The following is a 16,350-nucleotide window of genomic DNA, read 5'->3' on the forward strand; positions in this document are numbered from 1 at the left end:
CTGGCTATCTGCTATCTATTAGCTATTTATTTGCTATTCATTAGCTAGCTGGCTAGCTATTAGCTGTCTATCTGGCTGGCTGTAAGCTATGTAGCTGGCTAGCTGTTGGCTAGCTGGCTATCTATTCGATACTTATTTGCTATCCATTAGCTAGCTGGCTAGCTTGTAACTGTCTAGCTGGCTGGCTGTAAGCTCGCAAGCTGTTGGCTATCTGGCTGGCTGGCCAGCGCTTTATCGGCAACTCGGCAAGAACAACTAAAACCCAAACAAATTCGGGAATGTCGCTCTACGTCATATTTTCAATTCCCGATTAAATTCGAGAATGACAACGAAAAAGTCAAGTGACCACCACCCTAACCCCCCCCCCCCCCCCCCAAGCAGGCATTTCCGTTGCCGCCTAGCCGCAAGTGACATGAGGTGACAATCTGGAATTTCATTGGCTCTTTTCAAAACGTGGGTGGCGATCAAGATTTTTACTCTCGGCGACGACGCGGTTGGTCCTTCGCTCGGGGGAACGTTTGTGTGAATCGCTTCTTGTTCTTGTTCTTTTTTCCCGACTCCACTTTGAGGTTTTGGCAAGGGCGACCACCTCATTGACGTCGCCGTCGTTTCAACCCGTCCGTGTTTTTCCCATTCGGCTTTGAAAAAGCCAAGCGGGGACGGACGGACCTTGTTGGCGTTCGGCCAAATGTCGCGGCGGCGGCGGCGAGATAATGTGCAGACATGGAGAGAGAAATTTGCTACTAAGTGGGCTAATACAGTGATACCTTGGCTTACGAACTTGATTGGTTCCCAGACAGAGTGTGTAAGGCAAAAAGTGTGTATCCCAAAAATTAATTTCCCATAGGAAACCATTAAAATGAGAATAATCCGTTCCCAGGTCCCCATAAAACATAATTTTCTACATTCTAATTTTCTAAGCCTTAAAACTACACAAAATATACCTTATTTTATGTGTAATAAATGTGCTATGGTACTATAAATAAAGAAATAAACTGTACTGTATAATAAAATACAGTAAAGTCTCGTTATATCGATATTCAAGGGAGTCCGAAAAAATATCGATATAACCGGGACTATCGATATATCCGACCCTGTTTGCATGTAATTTTCTCCGTGCGTGCATAGAAATAGTATCGATATAACCGGGACTATCGATATATCCGATATCGATATAACGAGACTTTACTGTAGTTTTATTGACCTTTGTGATGGTCGTTGATGGCTTGATAGAATGGAGTGGCCGGTTTCATCAGCATGAAACACATGATGAGGAACGTAGTAGCCTTCTTCTTTCACCATCTTGAGGAATGATCCCTTGTAGGTGCTTTCTCTGCGATCATTTTACCTAGTTCCTCATCAATTGTGGTCTGTTTCGCTGGGTTGATAGCTTTTTGCATCAAGTGTACAGTGGCTTGTGCGGGGTTATTTGTGGAGCCTGATTGATGGGAATTTTAACCTTGCAGTCTACGACACATCACTCATTGTGGCAGCTGCGTGTATATCCCGAAGAATACTTCACATGCAAGGTAAAATTGTCATAAATTTAACGTTCGTAAACCAAAAAGTTTGTAAGCCAAGGGGTTTGTAAACCGAGGTATCACTGTAGTCTAATCACCCCCCCCCCCCCCCCCCCCCCCCCCCAACCAGCCTTCCTGGCCCTCCTTTCCTTCTCTGATCTCTGTGACCATGACTAATGCAGCAGGTAGACCACTCTATCTTCCATTGGAGATCCGTCAGACGCCGGTTGGCGACTCCCATTAGGCCACCGCGCGTTTTTTTTTTTTTTTTTTTTGTACAGCAGCGCAAACAACAGGCGGCGTGGTGGTTACGGCGACCTCTCGCTGACACGTGTTGATTGTGCTTCCTGTTTGGCTTTTGATTAAATGATGGCGCTGAACTCTTTGTTTGTGGGGCTAATGGCTCCCATTTCGAAAAAGACGTGGTCAAGCATGACATCACGCTCCCGACGCCTTTGATCAGGTGAAGGTCGCAAGGCAAACGTTAGCCGTAAAAATTTTCTTGGAGTGCAGCGCACGTGGATGGCGAGCTCTGCTTATTCGCCGGGGCCGTTCGTGGCAGCCATCTTTGTTGTGGATTTTTGGCACCTTCGTCTTCAATCGGTGAAGAATCAAGCTCATTTTTATAATAATCATAATAATACAGTGAGACCTTGTCTTACAGACTTAATTGGTTCCCAGACAGTGTGTAAGGCGAAAAGTGTGTATCCCAAACATTAGTTTGCCATAGGAAACCATTAAAATGAAAATAATCCGTTTCCAGGTCCCCATAAAACATAATTTTCAACTAAATAAGCATTAAAACTACACAAAATATACCTTATTTAATGTATAATAAATGTGCTATGGAATTGTAATTAAAGAAATAAATTGTACTGTATAATAAAGTCATTTTATTTACCTTTGGGATGGTCGTTGATGGCTTGATAGAATGGAGTGGCCATCTTGAGGAATGATCCACTGGTGAAAAGGATGTTTTGATCCTCTCTTCTTTCATCTAGAACTGCTTCATACGGCAAAGCCGGTGCAGAAAAGTGTTTAATATTGAATGATAGTCTGTATTTTTGTGTTGTCGTATTATTTTTTTATTTTTGTTTTGGGTTCTGTTGACTTCAAGATGTCTTTACAGCAGCTCCTGTATTTTGTTTTTCTGCTTCTTTCGTTCCTTTCCGCTTACTTTTTTCACTTTGCCGCTGTGAAATGTCAATTTCTCTACTGCGAGACTCATAAAGGCTAATCTAATCTAATCCAATCCAATGATCATTATCAGGACCCGTATTTGACTTTCAAAGAAGTCGCTCAGTCAACATCCACCGCAGCGCCGTTTGTGTTTTTCCAAAGAAGAACATCCACCCGCGATACAACCCTGACAACCCAAGTTGCTTGTGTGTTTACTGGAGCGCCGCATTTCCTTTGGGGGATTTGGCTCTCGCGCGCCAACCGCAAGGTTGCGACTCGGAATACAACGTCCAACAAGTTGTGATTCGGAAATGATGGCATTTTTACTTCCCAGCAAGTATTTCAAGATGCCGCCGACAAATGATGATTTTCCAAGCAAGTGCGTCTTTGCCTTTCACCAGACTTGCTCGTCGTTTTTTTTTTTTTTTCCCTGCACGCTTGACTCCCTTATTGCCTTTTATTGCCCCCCCCACCCCCCTCCCCCACTCTGGAGTCGCTCCCACTCCCTCTGAGCGCGTGGCTGAGGTGTGAGATCATTCTCCTTCTGGGTGGCTTTCCTGTTATATGTCACTGTCATGTGGTGGCACTGACACTTGAAGGGGGGGCGCGGGGGGGTGGGGGTCCCCTTTTCCAAAAACACACCGCACGCCCGAGTACAATCAATTTGCGGGCATGAGACTGCGGCGGGGCGCACCGGCGGAATTGAGTGTTTTAATGGACTTGGCATGCTGGTGAACGGAGGAGGTGGTACGGGGGGGGGGGGGGACATGAAGCGGTGCAGGATTCTAATTGAAAAACTCATGGGAGAACGGCTAACGTGATTTTCCTCCGGTAGCTGGGAGTGGTATGTTTAGCTTGCATCTGACCCTGAGGAAACGTGAAGGATTTTTTATTTTATTTTATTTTATTTTATTTTATTTTATTTTATTTTATTTTATTTTTTTATTTGTAATTTTTAATTTTTTTATTTTTTATTTTTAATTTTTAATTTTTAATCTTTTATCTTATTTTATTGTTTTTATTTTTATTTTTTGTAATTTATTTTATTTTATTTTTTGTTTTATTTTAATTTATTTTATTTTGGGGGGATTGTTGATGGTAACTGCAAAGCCTTGAAGCTCCTTTGCGTTCACCAATTTCTGATTGGACAAACAAGTTTCGCGAGACTCAACTCCCTCCCAGCCCTGCCCCCCCTGCCCCTTCCCACTGCCACACTCACCGAACTCTGAGTACACACTACATGTATTTTATTTATGATAGTATCTATGCTTGTCTGTGACTGTAAAATGTGCTTGAGAGCTTCGAAAGGCGCTTAAAATGAAATGTATTATTATTATAATTATTTCAAACCCATCGGAAACAAGATGGACGCCATGTTTTTCTGACGCTGTACCCAAACTACAAGGGGATATCCCACAATGCATCACTCTCTCTCTGGCTCCGAAATGTGGAAGCGAATATGCCGCCAATGACTTTATTTTGTGTGTTTGACTTGGCAAAAAACGGGCAGCCTGGCACGGACGGCCGCGCTGAAATCAACAATGGTCGACTCGCTCGTCTTTTGCGAACAACCTCCGCATCATAAACGACAACCATCTGACTTATTAGAATGATGATTAAATCATACTATTTGATCCCAAGTGTGATTGAAAGCCTCTGATGAATCTGATTTATGCTGTCATTAAAAACACGAAGAACAAAAAAAATCATCTGCTATTGCTTTGACGTCATCTAGCAAGCCACCCCGTCCTCCCGGACGCTCCATAAGCAAAAAACTGAGCTGCACTGTGTTTGTTTACACACGAGGCAACCATCATCATCATCATCATCATCATCATCGTCACATCAAATGCCATACGTTTTTGATTATTAACATCGGTATGGCTGTTTCTTGTAAAACTATGTCGAGCGTTCATGGATCTCATAAAATGACTTTACAGGAGGGGGGGCCCAATCTGGTTTGAGTTTGATGTCTGGTTCTCTCTACAAGAAATAATAACATGATATATGGTGTTTAATGTCTAATTGCGTCGTATGCCCGAGAGACAGGCCTTGATAATAACATAAAATGATCACGCCGTAAATTATTGTTCTAGTTTTATTGTAACGCCGTATATTCTCGGACATATCTTCCATGACAGCAGATGACGTTGAAGATTGGTCACCCAATTAAAAGTAGGGCCAACCCGTAGTGCTTGTCTCTAATATTTATTTCACATTTAGCTAACGGGGTAGCCTCAAGTTAAAACAATGGCTCACCGCTGCTAGCAGCAAGTACAAATGCAGTGTTGTCAACAATGTCATTTTGGTGAAAGTCTTCTCACTCCCCCAAAAAATTAGCAATTATTTGTTCTGAAATTGTAACCCATCTCGAACTACGATAAAATAAATATTGTATTTCCCTTGTTCATCCAAAATAAGCCATTTTATCTGCTGTAAATATATTAGTGTTCATTCATGTTTTTCTGGGATGTGCTGGGTCAAGGGTTGGGGGGTGGAGATCGTCTTTGATTCCCCTGTTTACGATCAGTCGATCATTTGAGCGGTTCCGGCTCCTACTGATGACGTTTTGTTTAGTTTAGACCGACTACGGAATCTAACCAAATATCAAAACTGTTTTGTTTTAAAACGCGGGGGCATTAAAAAAAAGAAAAAAAGACAACATGTCAATGCAGACGCGTTTTACTCTTGTGGGTGAAAAACTGACACACACGCACGAGCTTTGTGTGTCGCTTGTTTATTTTGTCAGGTGCAGCGGGCTTTCTCCTTCCCCCCCTCCCGAAAACACGACTCCCAATTCCCTCCCCAGCTGCCAATCGGTCATCGCGACGGTGTTTCGAGTCGCCTCTTTCTCTTTTCATCTAATCGATGCTGGTTGGGAGGGGGGATATCGTCATTGATTCCCCCGTTTTGACAATAAACCGATCATTTCCGGCGCATGCGGATGACGTTTTGTTTCGAACGACGTTTGCTTCCGCATGTCGTGTTTGACAAGTTTGCTGTTCTGATACAACCAAAATCTTAATTGAGACATTCAAAATAATCTTTGGCGTTGGTTTTATGAGGTCTAAAAGTTCTAATCGGCAACATTTTGGCGGCTGAAGTGGTTGAAGTTAAACCTGTAATGGACGCCGATTAACCGCAGTTCGTCGACGGCTGTCAGGCATTTGAAGGCCGAATAGATTACGTATTAGATCAAGGAAGAAATCCCACAAGCATTGAAAACAGATTGGATTAACCCCAATTTAAAATATTGGTGGAAATCAGGAGCACTTGTAGAGAAATCGGGTGTCATTAAAAATACAAACATTTTGTCCCCCTTAAACAGTCGTCCAAATTCTGCTTAATTTGTTTTTCTCGACGTATGAGGTCGAGTGTGAATAATTTCGCCTGTTGGCGAGGTTTTGCCACGATTCGTCTAAATTGTCGATCTTAAAATAAATATTCCAGTGCTTGGGAATTTCTGTTTATTTGGCTTTCGTGTTCAGCGTAACTCTGCACGACGCGTCAAATATATCATAAATGACCTCATCACAATGTACGCACTACTTTTGCGTGTGACCACAAGAAGACATTTTGCAGTTGTTTACATGGAATACTCATTTGAGGACACCCCCCCCCCTTTTTTTTGCTTCAACAAACAGGTGAGATTTTTGTTTTATTGTTTTATTGAAATTGTGGAGAGCTTTTCTATTTGTTGCTACTTGTGTGTCATTTCTTTTTGTTTTGATTGCTAAATTTTCATCTGAAATGAGGGTTTGATAGTGCGTTTTTGTCTTTGGAATACTGCACACATTATTGTTTTTTTACGATGCACATTTTTTGACGGAAACTGTCCATTTATATCAATACAAATACATTAATTTCAGCATCATATTTTTAGGGAGTATATTTGAGGTGCTATTTATGCTCTGCTGTGGCGATCTTTCATGACGAAATTCAGTTTTCATAAGCATCATTTTTTAATATTCTACTGAGTCTTGTTTTATACTCTGAGGGTTCCAAAATGACATTTTGCCTTTTAAGCACAGCTTCATTTCGGTTTTGGCAATTTTGTTGTGTCTTTGATGACGTTTTAACGTTTGTATGAACCCCCATGGCCCCCTCCCCATGTATCATTTCATCCCCGTGGCCCTGTGAGTTAATTTTGTTGACACTAGAACACATTCAAATCTCATTTCAATGATCGCTAAATGGGTATGATGACCCCAATCATTCAATAATGTTTGCCCATTTGATCACATTAGACAAATCAATAAATAAAACTTGAATTCACTGTTTGGATTCCCTTTTATTTATTTCCAGGAAAACACGTCCTTTAAACAATTTACGAAATAAAAAGCGTATCATGTATGTACAAGTGTAAAAAAATAAACCGACATTTCATTGTGGAAACTGACTTTTTTTTTGTAACCTGAGAAAATTTGGCAAACGTCCCCTAAGCGCACCCCGAACACTTGTTGTTGTTTTTATATCATTTTTGGTGATGGCCGACGCGTTTGATGAGCAGCTGACTGTGCAACTTGTGATATTCCTCCTGTAAGGTGGCGACCACCAAGTGAGGCGACGACGTCGCGAGCGGGTGGAAAAACGCCGGCGAGGCGAAAGCCGCTCCGGGCGTCATCGGCGCGGAGAAGGCGGCGCAGTGCCCCGCCGAGAAGGCTTCGGCGCCCGGTCGCTCCTGCAAGAAGGCCTTGGCCGTCACGGCGCTCCTCGAGAAGAAGCTGGAAAGAGCCGGTAGGATGCCGCCGACGGGCGGGACGGCCGCGTGGTGGTGGTGATGTTGATGCGCGTAGGGGTACAGCTGCAGGGGGGGCGCCCCCGGCCCGTAGTGTCCGCGGGGGAAGGCGTGCGGGACGCCGGGCTCCGCGCCCGGACGCTCCTTGTAGCGCAAATGTTGGCGCTTGAAGCGCTTCCTCCTGCGTAGAAAGCTGCCGTTCTCGAACATGTCGGACGAGTTGGGGTCCAGGGTCCAGTAGTTGCCCTTTCCGGGGTTGCCCGGCTCGCGGGGCATTTTGATGAAGCAGTCGTTGAGGGACAAGTTGTGGCGGATCGAGTTCTGCCAGGCGGGGAACTTCTCGCGGTAGTAGACGAAGCGACGGCTGATGAAGTCGCAGATCTCGCTGAGGGTCAGACGCTTTTTGGGACTCTGCAGGATGGCCATGGTGATCAGGGCGATGTACGAGTAAGGGGGCTTGACCGATACGGGACTTTTTGCCGGGCTCGCTGCTCGGGGAGGGCCGTGCGAGTCCGCGTCGGCGTCGGTCGAGACGGCGCCTCGCTCCAACTCCGATTTATCTCGTAGTCCTTCTCCCACCACGTCGATGACGAGATCCTCCATGATTTCCGAGCCCAATGTCATAGTAAGCGTCCACTCGCAGATGGGCAACCGAGTGACCGCTCCCGGGGAAGGTGGAAACAAAAACAACAACAAAAACACGACTCGAGAAGGTCCGCTTTTTACGCACGCCTCATTTCCATTCACAAAAAAAGGAAAACCAGCACAGCCATCGCCGCTTGTGAGATCTTGGAAAGAAAGAGTCACAACAAACCCCTCCACCACCGCCCCAAAAAAGGCCGATTATTCCCAAAGTTTGTCTTCCCTGAGGGGCCAATAAAGGTGCGCAAATCTAAGCGTGCGCCCTCTGAAGGTGTCCGGCATCTTCTGTAGTCTGCCGGTTCTCCGAACGCTGGAGATGATGTCACGTTGCAGCTCGAGAAAGACGATTCCGGCCAATGAAAAAGGGGCGTTTGGGGGTGGCGTTGGGGGGCGACGGTGCCGGGACCAGTTCCAAAGAAGCGCTCTCATCAGTTCGCCATCCGCGCCAAGTGGATGTTTGCGTCACTGGTCCATTCACAAAAAATAATAATAATAATAATAATAATAAAACAGCCCATTTTTTTCATCTCTCCCTTCAATCCCGTAGTGGCATCAAAAACACGTGCTTTCGTGCTTCGATCTATCTCTATATATTTATCTCTATATATTTACCTCTATATATAGCTATATATCTATATCTAGAGTTACATCTACAGTATATCTACATCTATATCTATCTTTAACTATTTCTATCTCTCCATATATATATTTACATCTATATATATTTCTATCTATATCTATCTAGAGATCAAACCATCTATACCTACCTATATCTATTTCTACATCTACATCCATATCTATCTATATTTGTATCTATAGCTATATATCTACATCTACATATATTTATATATATCTATTTCTATCTATCGATATCTATCTATCTAGAGATCAAACCATCTATATCTACTTATATCTATTTCTATATATACGTCTAGATATATTTCTAATTATAGCTATATATCTATATCTACATCTATATCTATATATTTCTATCTATAGCTATATATCTACATCTACATCTATCTATATCTATTTCTATCTATCTATATCTAAAGATCAAACCATCTATATCTATTTCTATATCTACATATCTATCTATCTATCTATATTTCTATCTATAGCTATATCTATATCTACTGTATATCTATATTTAAATCTATCGATATCTATTTCTATCTACATCTATTTATATGTATTTCTATCTCTCTATATCTAGATCTCTCTCAATCTATATCTGTCTGTATCGATTACTATATATATATCTGTATCTGCATATCTATATTTATATATCTGTCTATACTGTATCTATATGTATCGATAGATGGAAAGATAGATCAAATCAGGGTGTATTGTACTGTATTGTGTTGTTGTATTGAAATGTGATTCAACATTTTCATGAGCCCAAATTTAAATTCAAACACCACCTAAAAAATTGACATATTTTTCAAAGCTTGACATTTGCATATGGACACGGTTAAACTGTCTGCCTTTTTTCATTTGAATCACCCCGAAGCTGAATTTTAAAAGCTGGAAGAATCACGTGGTGCTTGAATTTGAACCAAAAATCTTCTCTATTTGACAAAAATAAATAACTAAATATAAATAAATAAAAAAACTAAAATGGTGGCATCACAGTGTACGACCGACGGACGACCTGTCAGTCATTTTATCGTATTGAAGTGTAATTGGGCGATTGAGAAAAGTGGCAGATTTGCACCATTTCTGACTTGAAAGCTCATCCGGGAAGACGGGGGGAGGGTCTGGGGGGGGGGGGGTCATTGTTAGGAGGCCTCTGGTTGTTTGGATTCAATGTCAGAAAGCCTTTGTTGGAGATTCTCACATTTCCTGCCTCTAATCGTATTAATACTCCAGGGCAGAAAAGTAAGGGGGGGGGGGGCAGGGGGTGTACCGGGTCCGTACTGGGTGGGCTATTTGAAACCAGTAAAGCTGTAGATGATTTCCAAAATTCATCACGCATGTCGCCAGATTGGAAACAGCCCCCCATCGCCCCCCCCCTCCCCTCCAGACTGCTGTTTTCGACTTTGAATAAAGCCCAGCATCGAATGTAACATCAAAATGGCGAATGCCAAATCTCGTTTTAATCGTGATCGTTTTAATTTCGTACTGAAATGGATTTTTTTTTTCACACACTCACACACCTATTGAACATCTGCGATGTTGCTTACCAGAAATACGTACTTCGTGACATTTTTTTGGCCGGGATGAGAACAAGCTCGGCACTAGGGGGGGGGTCGCGAAGGGCAATAATATGATGGATTCTTTATGGGCCACTTGAGTGGAAATGTTTTTCTTACCTTGGTGAAAACGTTGAGAGTTGCTCAGTGATAAATAAAAGAAACCCATCCATCATCTTCGGGCGAGCATTTTGAGCTTCTTTTCACCCCCCCCCCCCCCCCAATCCCGAGCAGACTTTGGAATCTTTTCGGTTCTCTAAATAATTCGCGATCAAGTCCAGCGAGATTTAAAAAACATGAAAAATGTCTGTCATACCTCATTTAGGGTTTGTTTTGCCACAACTGTCTCGTTATCTAGCTAGCTATCTTGCTGGCGATTTAGCTATCTAGCTAGCTATCTAAATGTCTACCTGGCTAGCTATCTGGGTTGGCTTCCTAGCTAGCTATCTATTTGCTATCTATTATCTATCTAACTAGCGAGCTAGCTATCTATTAGCTAGCTAGCTAACTTTCGATCGATTTGAGTTATTCCGGGTTGAGTGAACGCTGGCGCGTGTGCCCGCCACTGCTCACCCACAGAAAAACGGATCCTGTGACTGTTAAGTGACCTTGAGAGTTTTGAAAGGTTCTTAGAAATGTAATGGATAATAATTTAGTGGATATCTTCTATCCATTCAGCATCAATAGGACACCCAAAATCTTCATTATAAAATTAATGTCAAATTAACGTCACGCCAAAATGGCCCAAATCGAAATCGGAAAACGACTCGTTTGAGTACTTTTTTTGTAGCGTGTTTGTGTTTCCCTGTACGTAAATATATAGAGAGACACCTGGTGGCGAAAAAAATGTGAGCTGGTCTCTTTCTGAAGCCGTCACATACCTGTCATCTAACAGCTCGATTTTCCCTTACTTACGAAAAAAACATACGCGTGTGTAATATTTCATTGTGCAATTTTACGAGCACAATTTCATATGTAAACATGAATACTTACAACATATTTCTCGCAACCATGTTCTGTGTTGTCGAGCATTGTGTTATATATTTTTTTTTTGCTGTCGACAATTTGAATTTGTCCAAAGCAAAAATAGAATTTCAATTTGTGTTCTTACGATGTATTATGTTTATTAACAAAATATAAATATTACGGCGAAAAAAAATACGGTAAAATGATTAATTTAACTGATTTCAAAATAAAAAATTCCACTTGACCGGAAATTGTCTTCTCGGAACTTTTGTTTCTTTTCGAGACTTTTCGCACGGACTTGTTTTCTCGGTGGACCACTTTGCTTTTTACGAGTAGCGATTTTAGCGATTATTTGTTATCATTAACGTGACTGGTTAATATTTAATGACGAAAATATCTCAAAATTATTATATTCAACAATTTTGTGTTTCCCGTACACATCTAAAAACGTGCAAAAAATCGTACATAATACGGCAAAATACGTCCTGTTGACAGGTGCCTTAAGATCAGTCACCCGTTCTGTCACCGACCAAAACAAAACTTCACAATAACGTACAGACACATAAGGACGTTTTTGTGTCGTTGTATTATTAATAAATGAAGTAGAACACCCTGCTGAAAAATAATTGACAATATGGATGCCGAGAAAACTTAACTACAATGTGGCCCACCCGGGGCAAAACAAAAAAGATTTTGACACCCTTGCTGTAGTGTAAGCACAACAGCAATCGGCGTGAATGTGTCATACTGAGCATTTTAATATTTGTAAAGCAAGGACATTTCCGTTTAGAGTTTATTTCTTGCAGTTGGATTGTCGATATAGGTTGACAGTCTTCGAGGTGACCGTTAGAGGGCGCTATAAGACCTGAAAATGGATTTTAGTTTTATACTTCTCATGTTCTTTCTCTCTCTCTCTCGTTCATTTGTTTTAGGCCAACGGTTTCCAAATGCGGCATTTTTTCCTCTCTCTATTATGTCTACACTTGAGAATTTGTCAACGTCTCAACAAATGAACTTTTCTAGCAAATTGCAGCCAGCACACTTGGGGGAAGGGTTGACTCGGCTGGATGATGATTCACGATGCAAGATTTTAGTTATGTTATTTCCTGGACATAAACAAGGTCGATGAATAATAAATCATAAAATGTCGAATCTTTCGCAGCAAATGGCCACCCATGGATGACACATGAGGTCACGGCTATAAAAAGTTTCCATTTGGTGTTTTCCGCTCGCTACAGTCCCAAGGTGGTTGATTTTTTTTCCTCACGGTCTCATCTTTGACAAACACACACGCCTATTTTTGTCAAGACGTCACATTTGCTCGAGCTGTTGGCGCAACAACTAAAAATCAAATGAAATAGGGAGGAATAAATCATTCCCTGACATCTCGACGCAAGTGTTGCGCTCACATGTTTGACCCTCACCTTTCGGACCAACTGGTCCGAAAGTACACCGGGGTCGTGACCCTGAGTGTCTCTGGTGTGTATTTAGAGGTCAGACCGCTACGGACGAAGCTAGGTTTGGAATTGGATTAGCCTTTATTTGTCTCGCAGTGGAGAAATGGACATTTCACAGTAGCAAAGAGACGAAAGGAAAGGAAAGAAGTAGAAAAACAAAATACAGGAGCTGCTGTAAAGGCAGCCACTCTCGCCGCGCCATCTTGAAGTGAAAACAACAACAAAAACGCAAAGCAAAGCAAAACATACGCACAATTGTAGCGGATGAAGTAAAATAAGGGAATGACATGAAAAGTCGCTAAAGGGAACTTGACACGCTCGGTGGCCGGATGCCAACTGATCCTTGTAACGATTCAGCTGTGACGTTTAATGCATTGCGCACGTGATTCCTAACGGATCAGGGCAACGCTGACACTGACATTCCTCCACACACACACACATCCCATCGCAAAAGCCACCTGCTCTCTTTTTCTAACTTTGGCCCGAAAGCCAACTGGCGTCCTGATAGCAAAACGGAGGAAACGTGTCGGTGGGAAGCGGGTGGCTCGAAATGGATGTTGGCATAGTAGGAATTGTGCCGGAAAAGTGGCAACCCTCCTTTTTCCTCTGTGATGTCTAGACCCAATTTTATTTGGGTGGACTGTGGTCGTTTCCTCCCGTTAAGCACCGCAAGATGACGTTGGGGACCGGCTTTCATGTTACTCTGCGGTGGATTGACGACAACCTTAATGTTCTCTGCAAAAGTCGCTTTGACACAAGAAGGTGCACATTACATGCGTCGTGTCACTCAAACGGACGACGGCCGCGTACGCTTTGAATGCGGTAACGTGCCAAAACCGCGCCAGCCCACAAATCTGCATGAGTGGAATGCAAAAAGCAATTGGGAATTTGTCTGCAGCATCTTTCTACTTTTATATATAATGCATGTATGTGTGTATGTACATATATATATGGATCTATACATTGATTTTATGTATATATATATATATATATATATATATATATATATATATATATATATATATATATATATATATATATATATATATATATATATACATGTGTGTGTGTGTGTGTGTGTGTATATATGTGTGTGTGTGTGTGTGTGTGTGTGTGTATATATATGTATATATATATATATATATATACACACACACACATATATATATATATATATATATATATATATATATATATATATATATATATATATATATATATATATATATACAGTAAAGTCTCGTTATATCGATATTCAAGGGAGTCCGAAAAAATATCGATATAACCGGGACTATCGATATATCCGATATCGATATAACGAGACTTTACTGTATATGTGTGTGTGTATATATATATATGTGTGTGTGTGTGTATATATATGTGTGTGTATATATATATATATGTATATATATGTATGTATATGTATGTATGTATATATATATATATATATATATATATATATATATATATATATATATATATATATATACATGTCTGTGTGTATATATATATATATAAAGTCTCGTTATATCGATATTCAAGGGAGTAAAAAATATCGATATATATCGATATATCCGATATCGATATAACGAGACTTTACTGTATATGTGTGTGTGTATATATATATGTGTGTGTGTGTGTGTATATATATGTGTGTGTATATATATATATATGTATATATATGTATATGTATTTGTGTATTTGTGTATATGTGTATATATAGGTACTATAATAAAGAAAATAAAATTATAATACATTATATATTACATACAATTATTATACAGTATATACCGTGTATATATGTGGATAATATGTGTATGTGTGTGTGTAAAATTTGCAGCTGTTCCAATAGTGTGAGACTTTTAAAGCCTGCCAGACTGGAAAACGATGGCCTCTTTCGTGGCTGCTGTGCCCGAGGCCAGAAGTCAATCAGTCATTTGCAGTCAGCGTCATCTCCGTCAGACGTTGTAGCAAAAAAAATAAAATAAAAAAATGAAAACCGGTTGTAACGTGTCTGCGCATCATCTCCGCTTTCATACCTCAGAGACGTTTTTTTAACTGTCATTTGCGCGTCTCATTGAAAGAAGGCCTTGACGAAATAATGCTTAGCGATCGGCACGTGTGGGAAAAAGCTGAACTCAGTCGTGAAAATGAGCAAAAGACATTCCAACGATGAGTCGTACGAGTGCGACGGCAGCCATCTTGTGATGTATTTGACTTAGCCAGCAGCCAAGAAAAACATGGCTTGAAAGGAAAGAACTTTGGTGCCTTTCCCAGCTGTTACGCAAACAGTTTCCTATTTTCTTCAAGATCCGTTCAATTAAAATCAAGTTAACTTGAGTCAAAATGATGTACGGATTGGATTCTCCGGGTGGTGGCGTTTTTGGGACACTTGAAGTCATTTTTATTGTCGTTTTGCATTTGACTAAAAATATCAGCCTGCGTGTTTTGGGTATTTTAGATGATATAAAACGTTTTTCTGACGTCAGTTCGGAAACAAAAAAAAATGGTGTCGGTTGTCCTTTAAGCGATCTCCTGCAGTCTTTGCATTTGATTGTCCGCACATGTACAGCCCATGTTTTTTTTTCTCGGTCTGTTGGCACGCGAGGCGTGATTAGAGGGTGGCACCCGGCGTGTTGCCCTCAGGCTAACACGCCCTGTTATTTTCCCCCCCGCCAGCTCGCGTTCTCAATGGAGAGGGGTGGGTCGGTGACCTCCCTCCTACGCGCGACCACGGGAGAAGGGAGGTTCCCTTTTGAAAGTAACCCCTGAGCATCTGCGGAGAAGATGGCGGATTGTCAACCGCCAAACTCGGCTTCTCATCAAGGCCAATTTAACAAATCTCTCAGGCTTCCACGCTTGACGCGTCTTCTCCAGCATGTCGCAAACATCACATGATCTCATCCCCCCTTTTGTGGCTTCCATTTGAACGTTGGAACGTTTTAGAATAATCATAATCCATTTCATTGATAAGCGCCTTTCCAAACTCTCAAGGTCACTTTACAGTCACAGGATCGGTTTATCTGTGGGTGAGCAGCGGCAGCCACACGCGCCAGCGTTCACTCAACCCGGAAGTCTTTCAAGTAGATAGTAGTCAGGCTTCACAATTCCCAATGATCACATGTGAAAAAAAAAAAAAAAAAAAACTGGACACTTGTAAATATGGGTTGTTGCAATATATCTTAATGCATCTCTTGATTCTGCACTATGTACAGTCTTGTTTATAGAACGGTTTTTGCACATCTACATTTGCACAGTATACAGTTGACATTTTTATTTTGTTATGCTTGAATATCTTGTTTTCTATCCTTTCACTCCCACCCCAACCCCATCCCTCTTCAATTGCTGCTGTGGACTGCAAATTTCCCCATTGCGGGACGAATAAAGGTATTCTGATTCTGATTCTGATTCTGAAAGCTAGCTAGCTAATAGATAGCTAATAGCCAGCTAGAGAGCTAGATAGCTATATAACTAATAGATAGCCAGCTAGAGAGCTAGCCAGCCAGCCAGATAGCTGATAGACAGCAAATAGATAGCCAGCTAGAGAGCTAGCCAGCCAGCCAGATAGCTGATAGACAGCAAATAGATAGCCAGCTCGATAGCTATACAACTAATAGATAGCCAGCTAGATAGCTGTATAACTAGCCATATAA

The 16,350-nt window shown here is 41.4% G+C and overlaps 2 protein-coding genes across 2 annotated transcripts in view; one reads left to right on the top strand and one right to left on the bottom strand.

The window, feature by feature from the left end:
• Positions 1–6,970: 6,970 nt before the first annotated feature.
• Positions 6,971–8,438, bottom strand: foxd7 (forkhead box D7). The gene has a single exon (XM_089018345.1). The coding sequence runs from the start codon at positions 8,059–8,061 to the stop codon at positions 7,174–7,176; it is 888 nt and encodes a 295-aa protein (XP_088874471.1). The 5' UTR covers positions 8,062–8,438; the 3' UTR covers positions 6,971–7,173.
• Positions 7,302–16,350, top strand: part of s1pr5a (sphingosine-1-phosphate receptor 5a) — a 39,231-nt gene continuing 30,182 nt past the window's right edge. The window contains exon 1 of the mRNA XM_089018344.1: positions 7,302–7,436. The gene's annotated coding sequence lies outside the window, so the exon portion shown is untranslated. The remainder of the gene's footprint in view (positions 7,437–16,350) is intronic.

The sequence above is a fragment of the Hippocampus bargibanti genome, linkage group LG17 (assembly GCF_051943395.1).
Source record: "Hippocampus bargibanti isolate YZ-2025 linkage group LG17, ASM5194339v1, whole genome shotgun sequence".
In the NCBI taxonomy this organism is placed as follows: Eukaryota; Metazoa; Chordata; class Actinopteri; order Syngnathiformes; family Syngnathidae; genus Hippocampus; species Hippocampus bargibanti.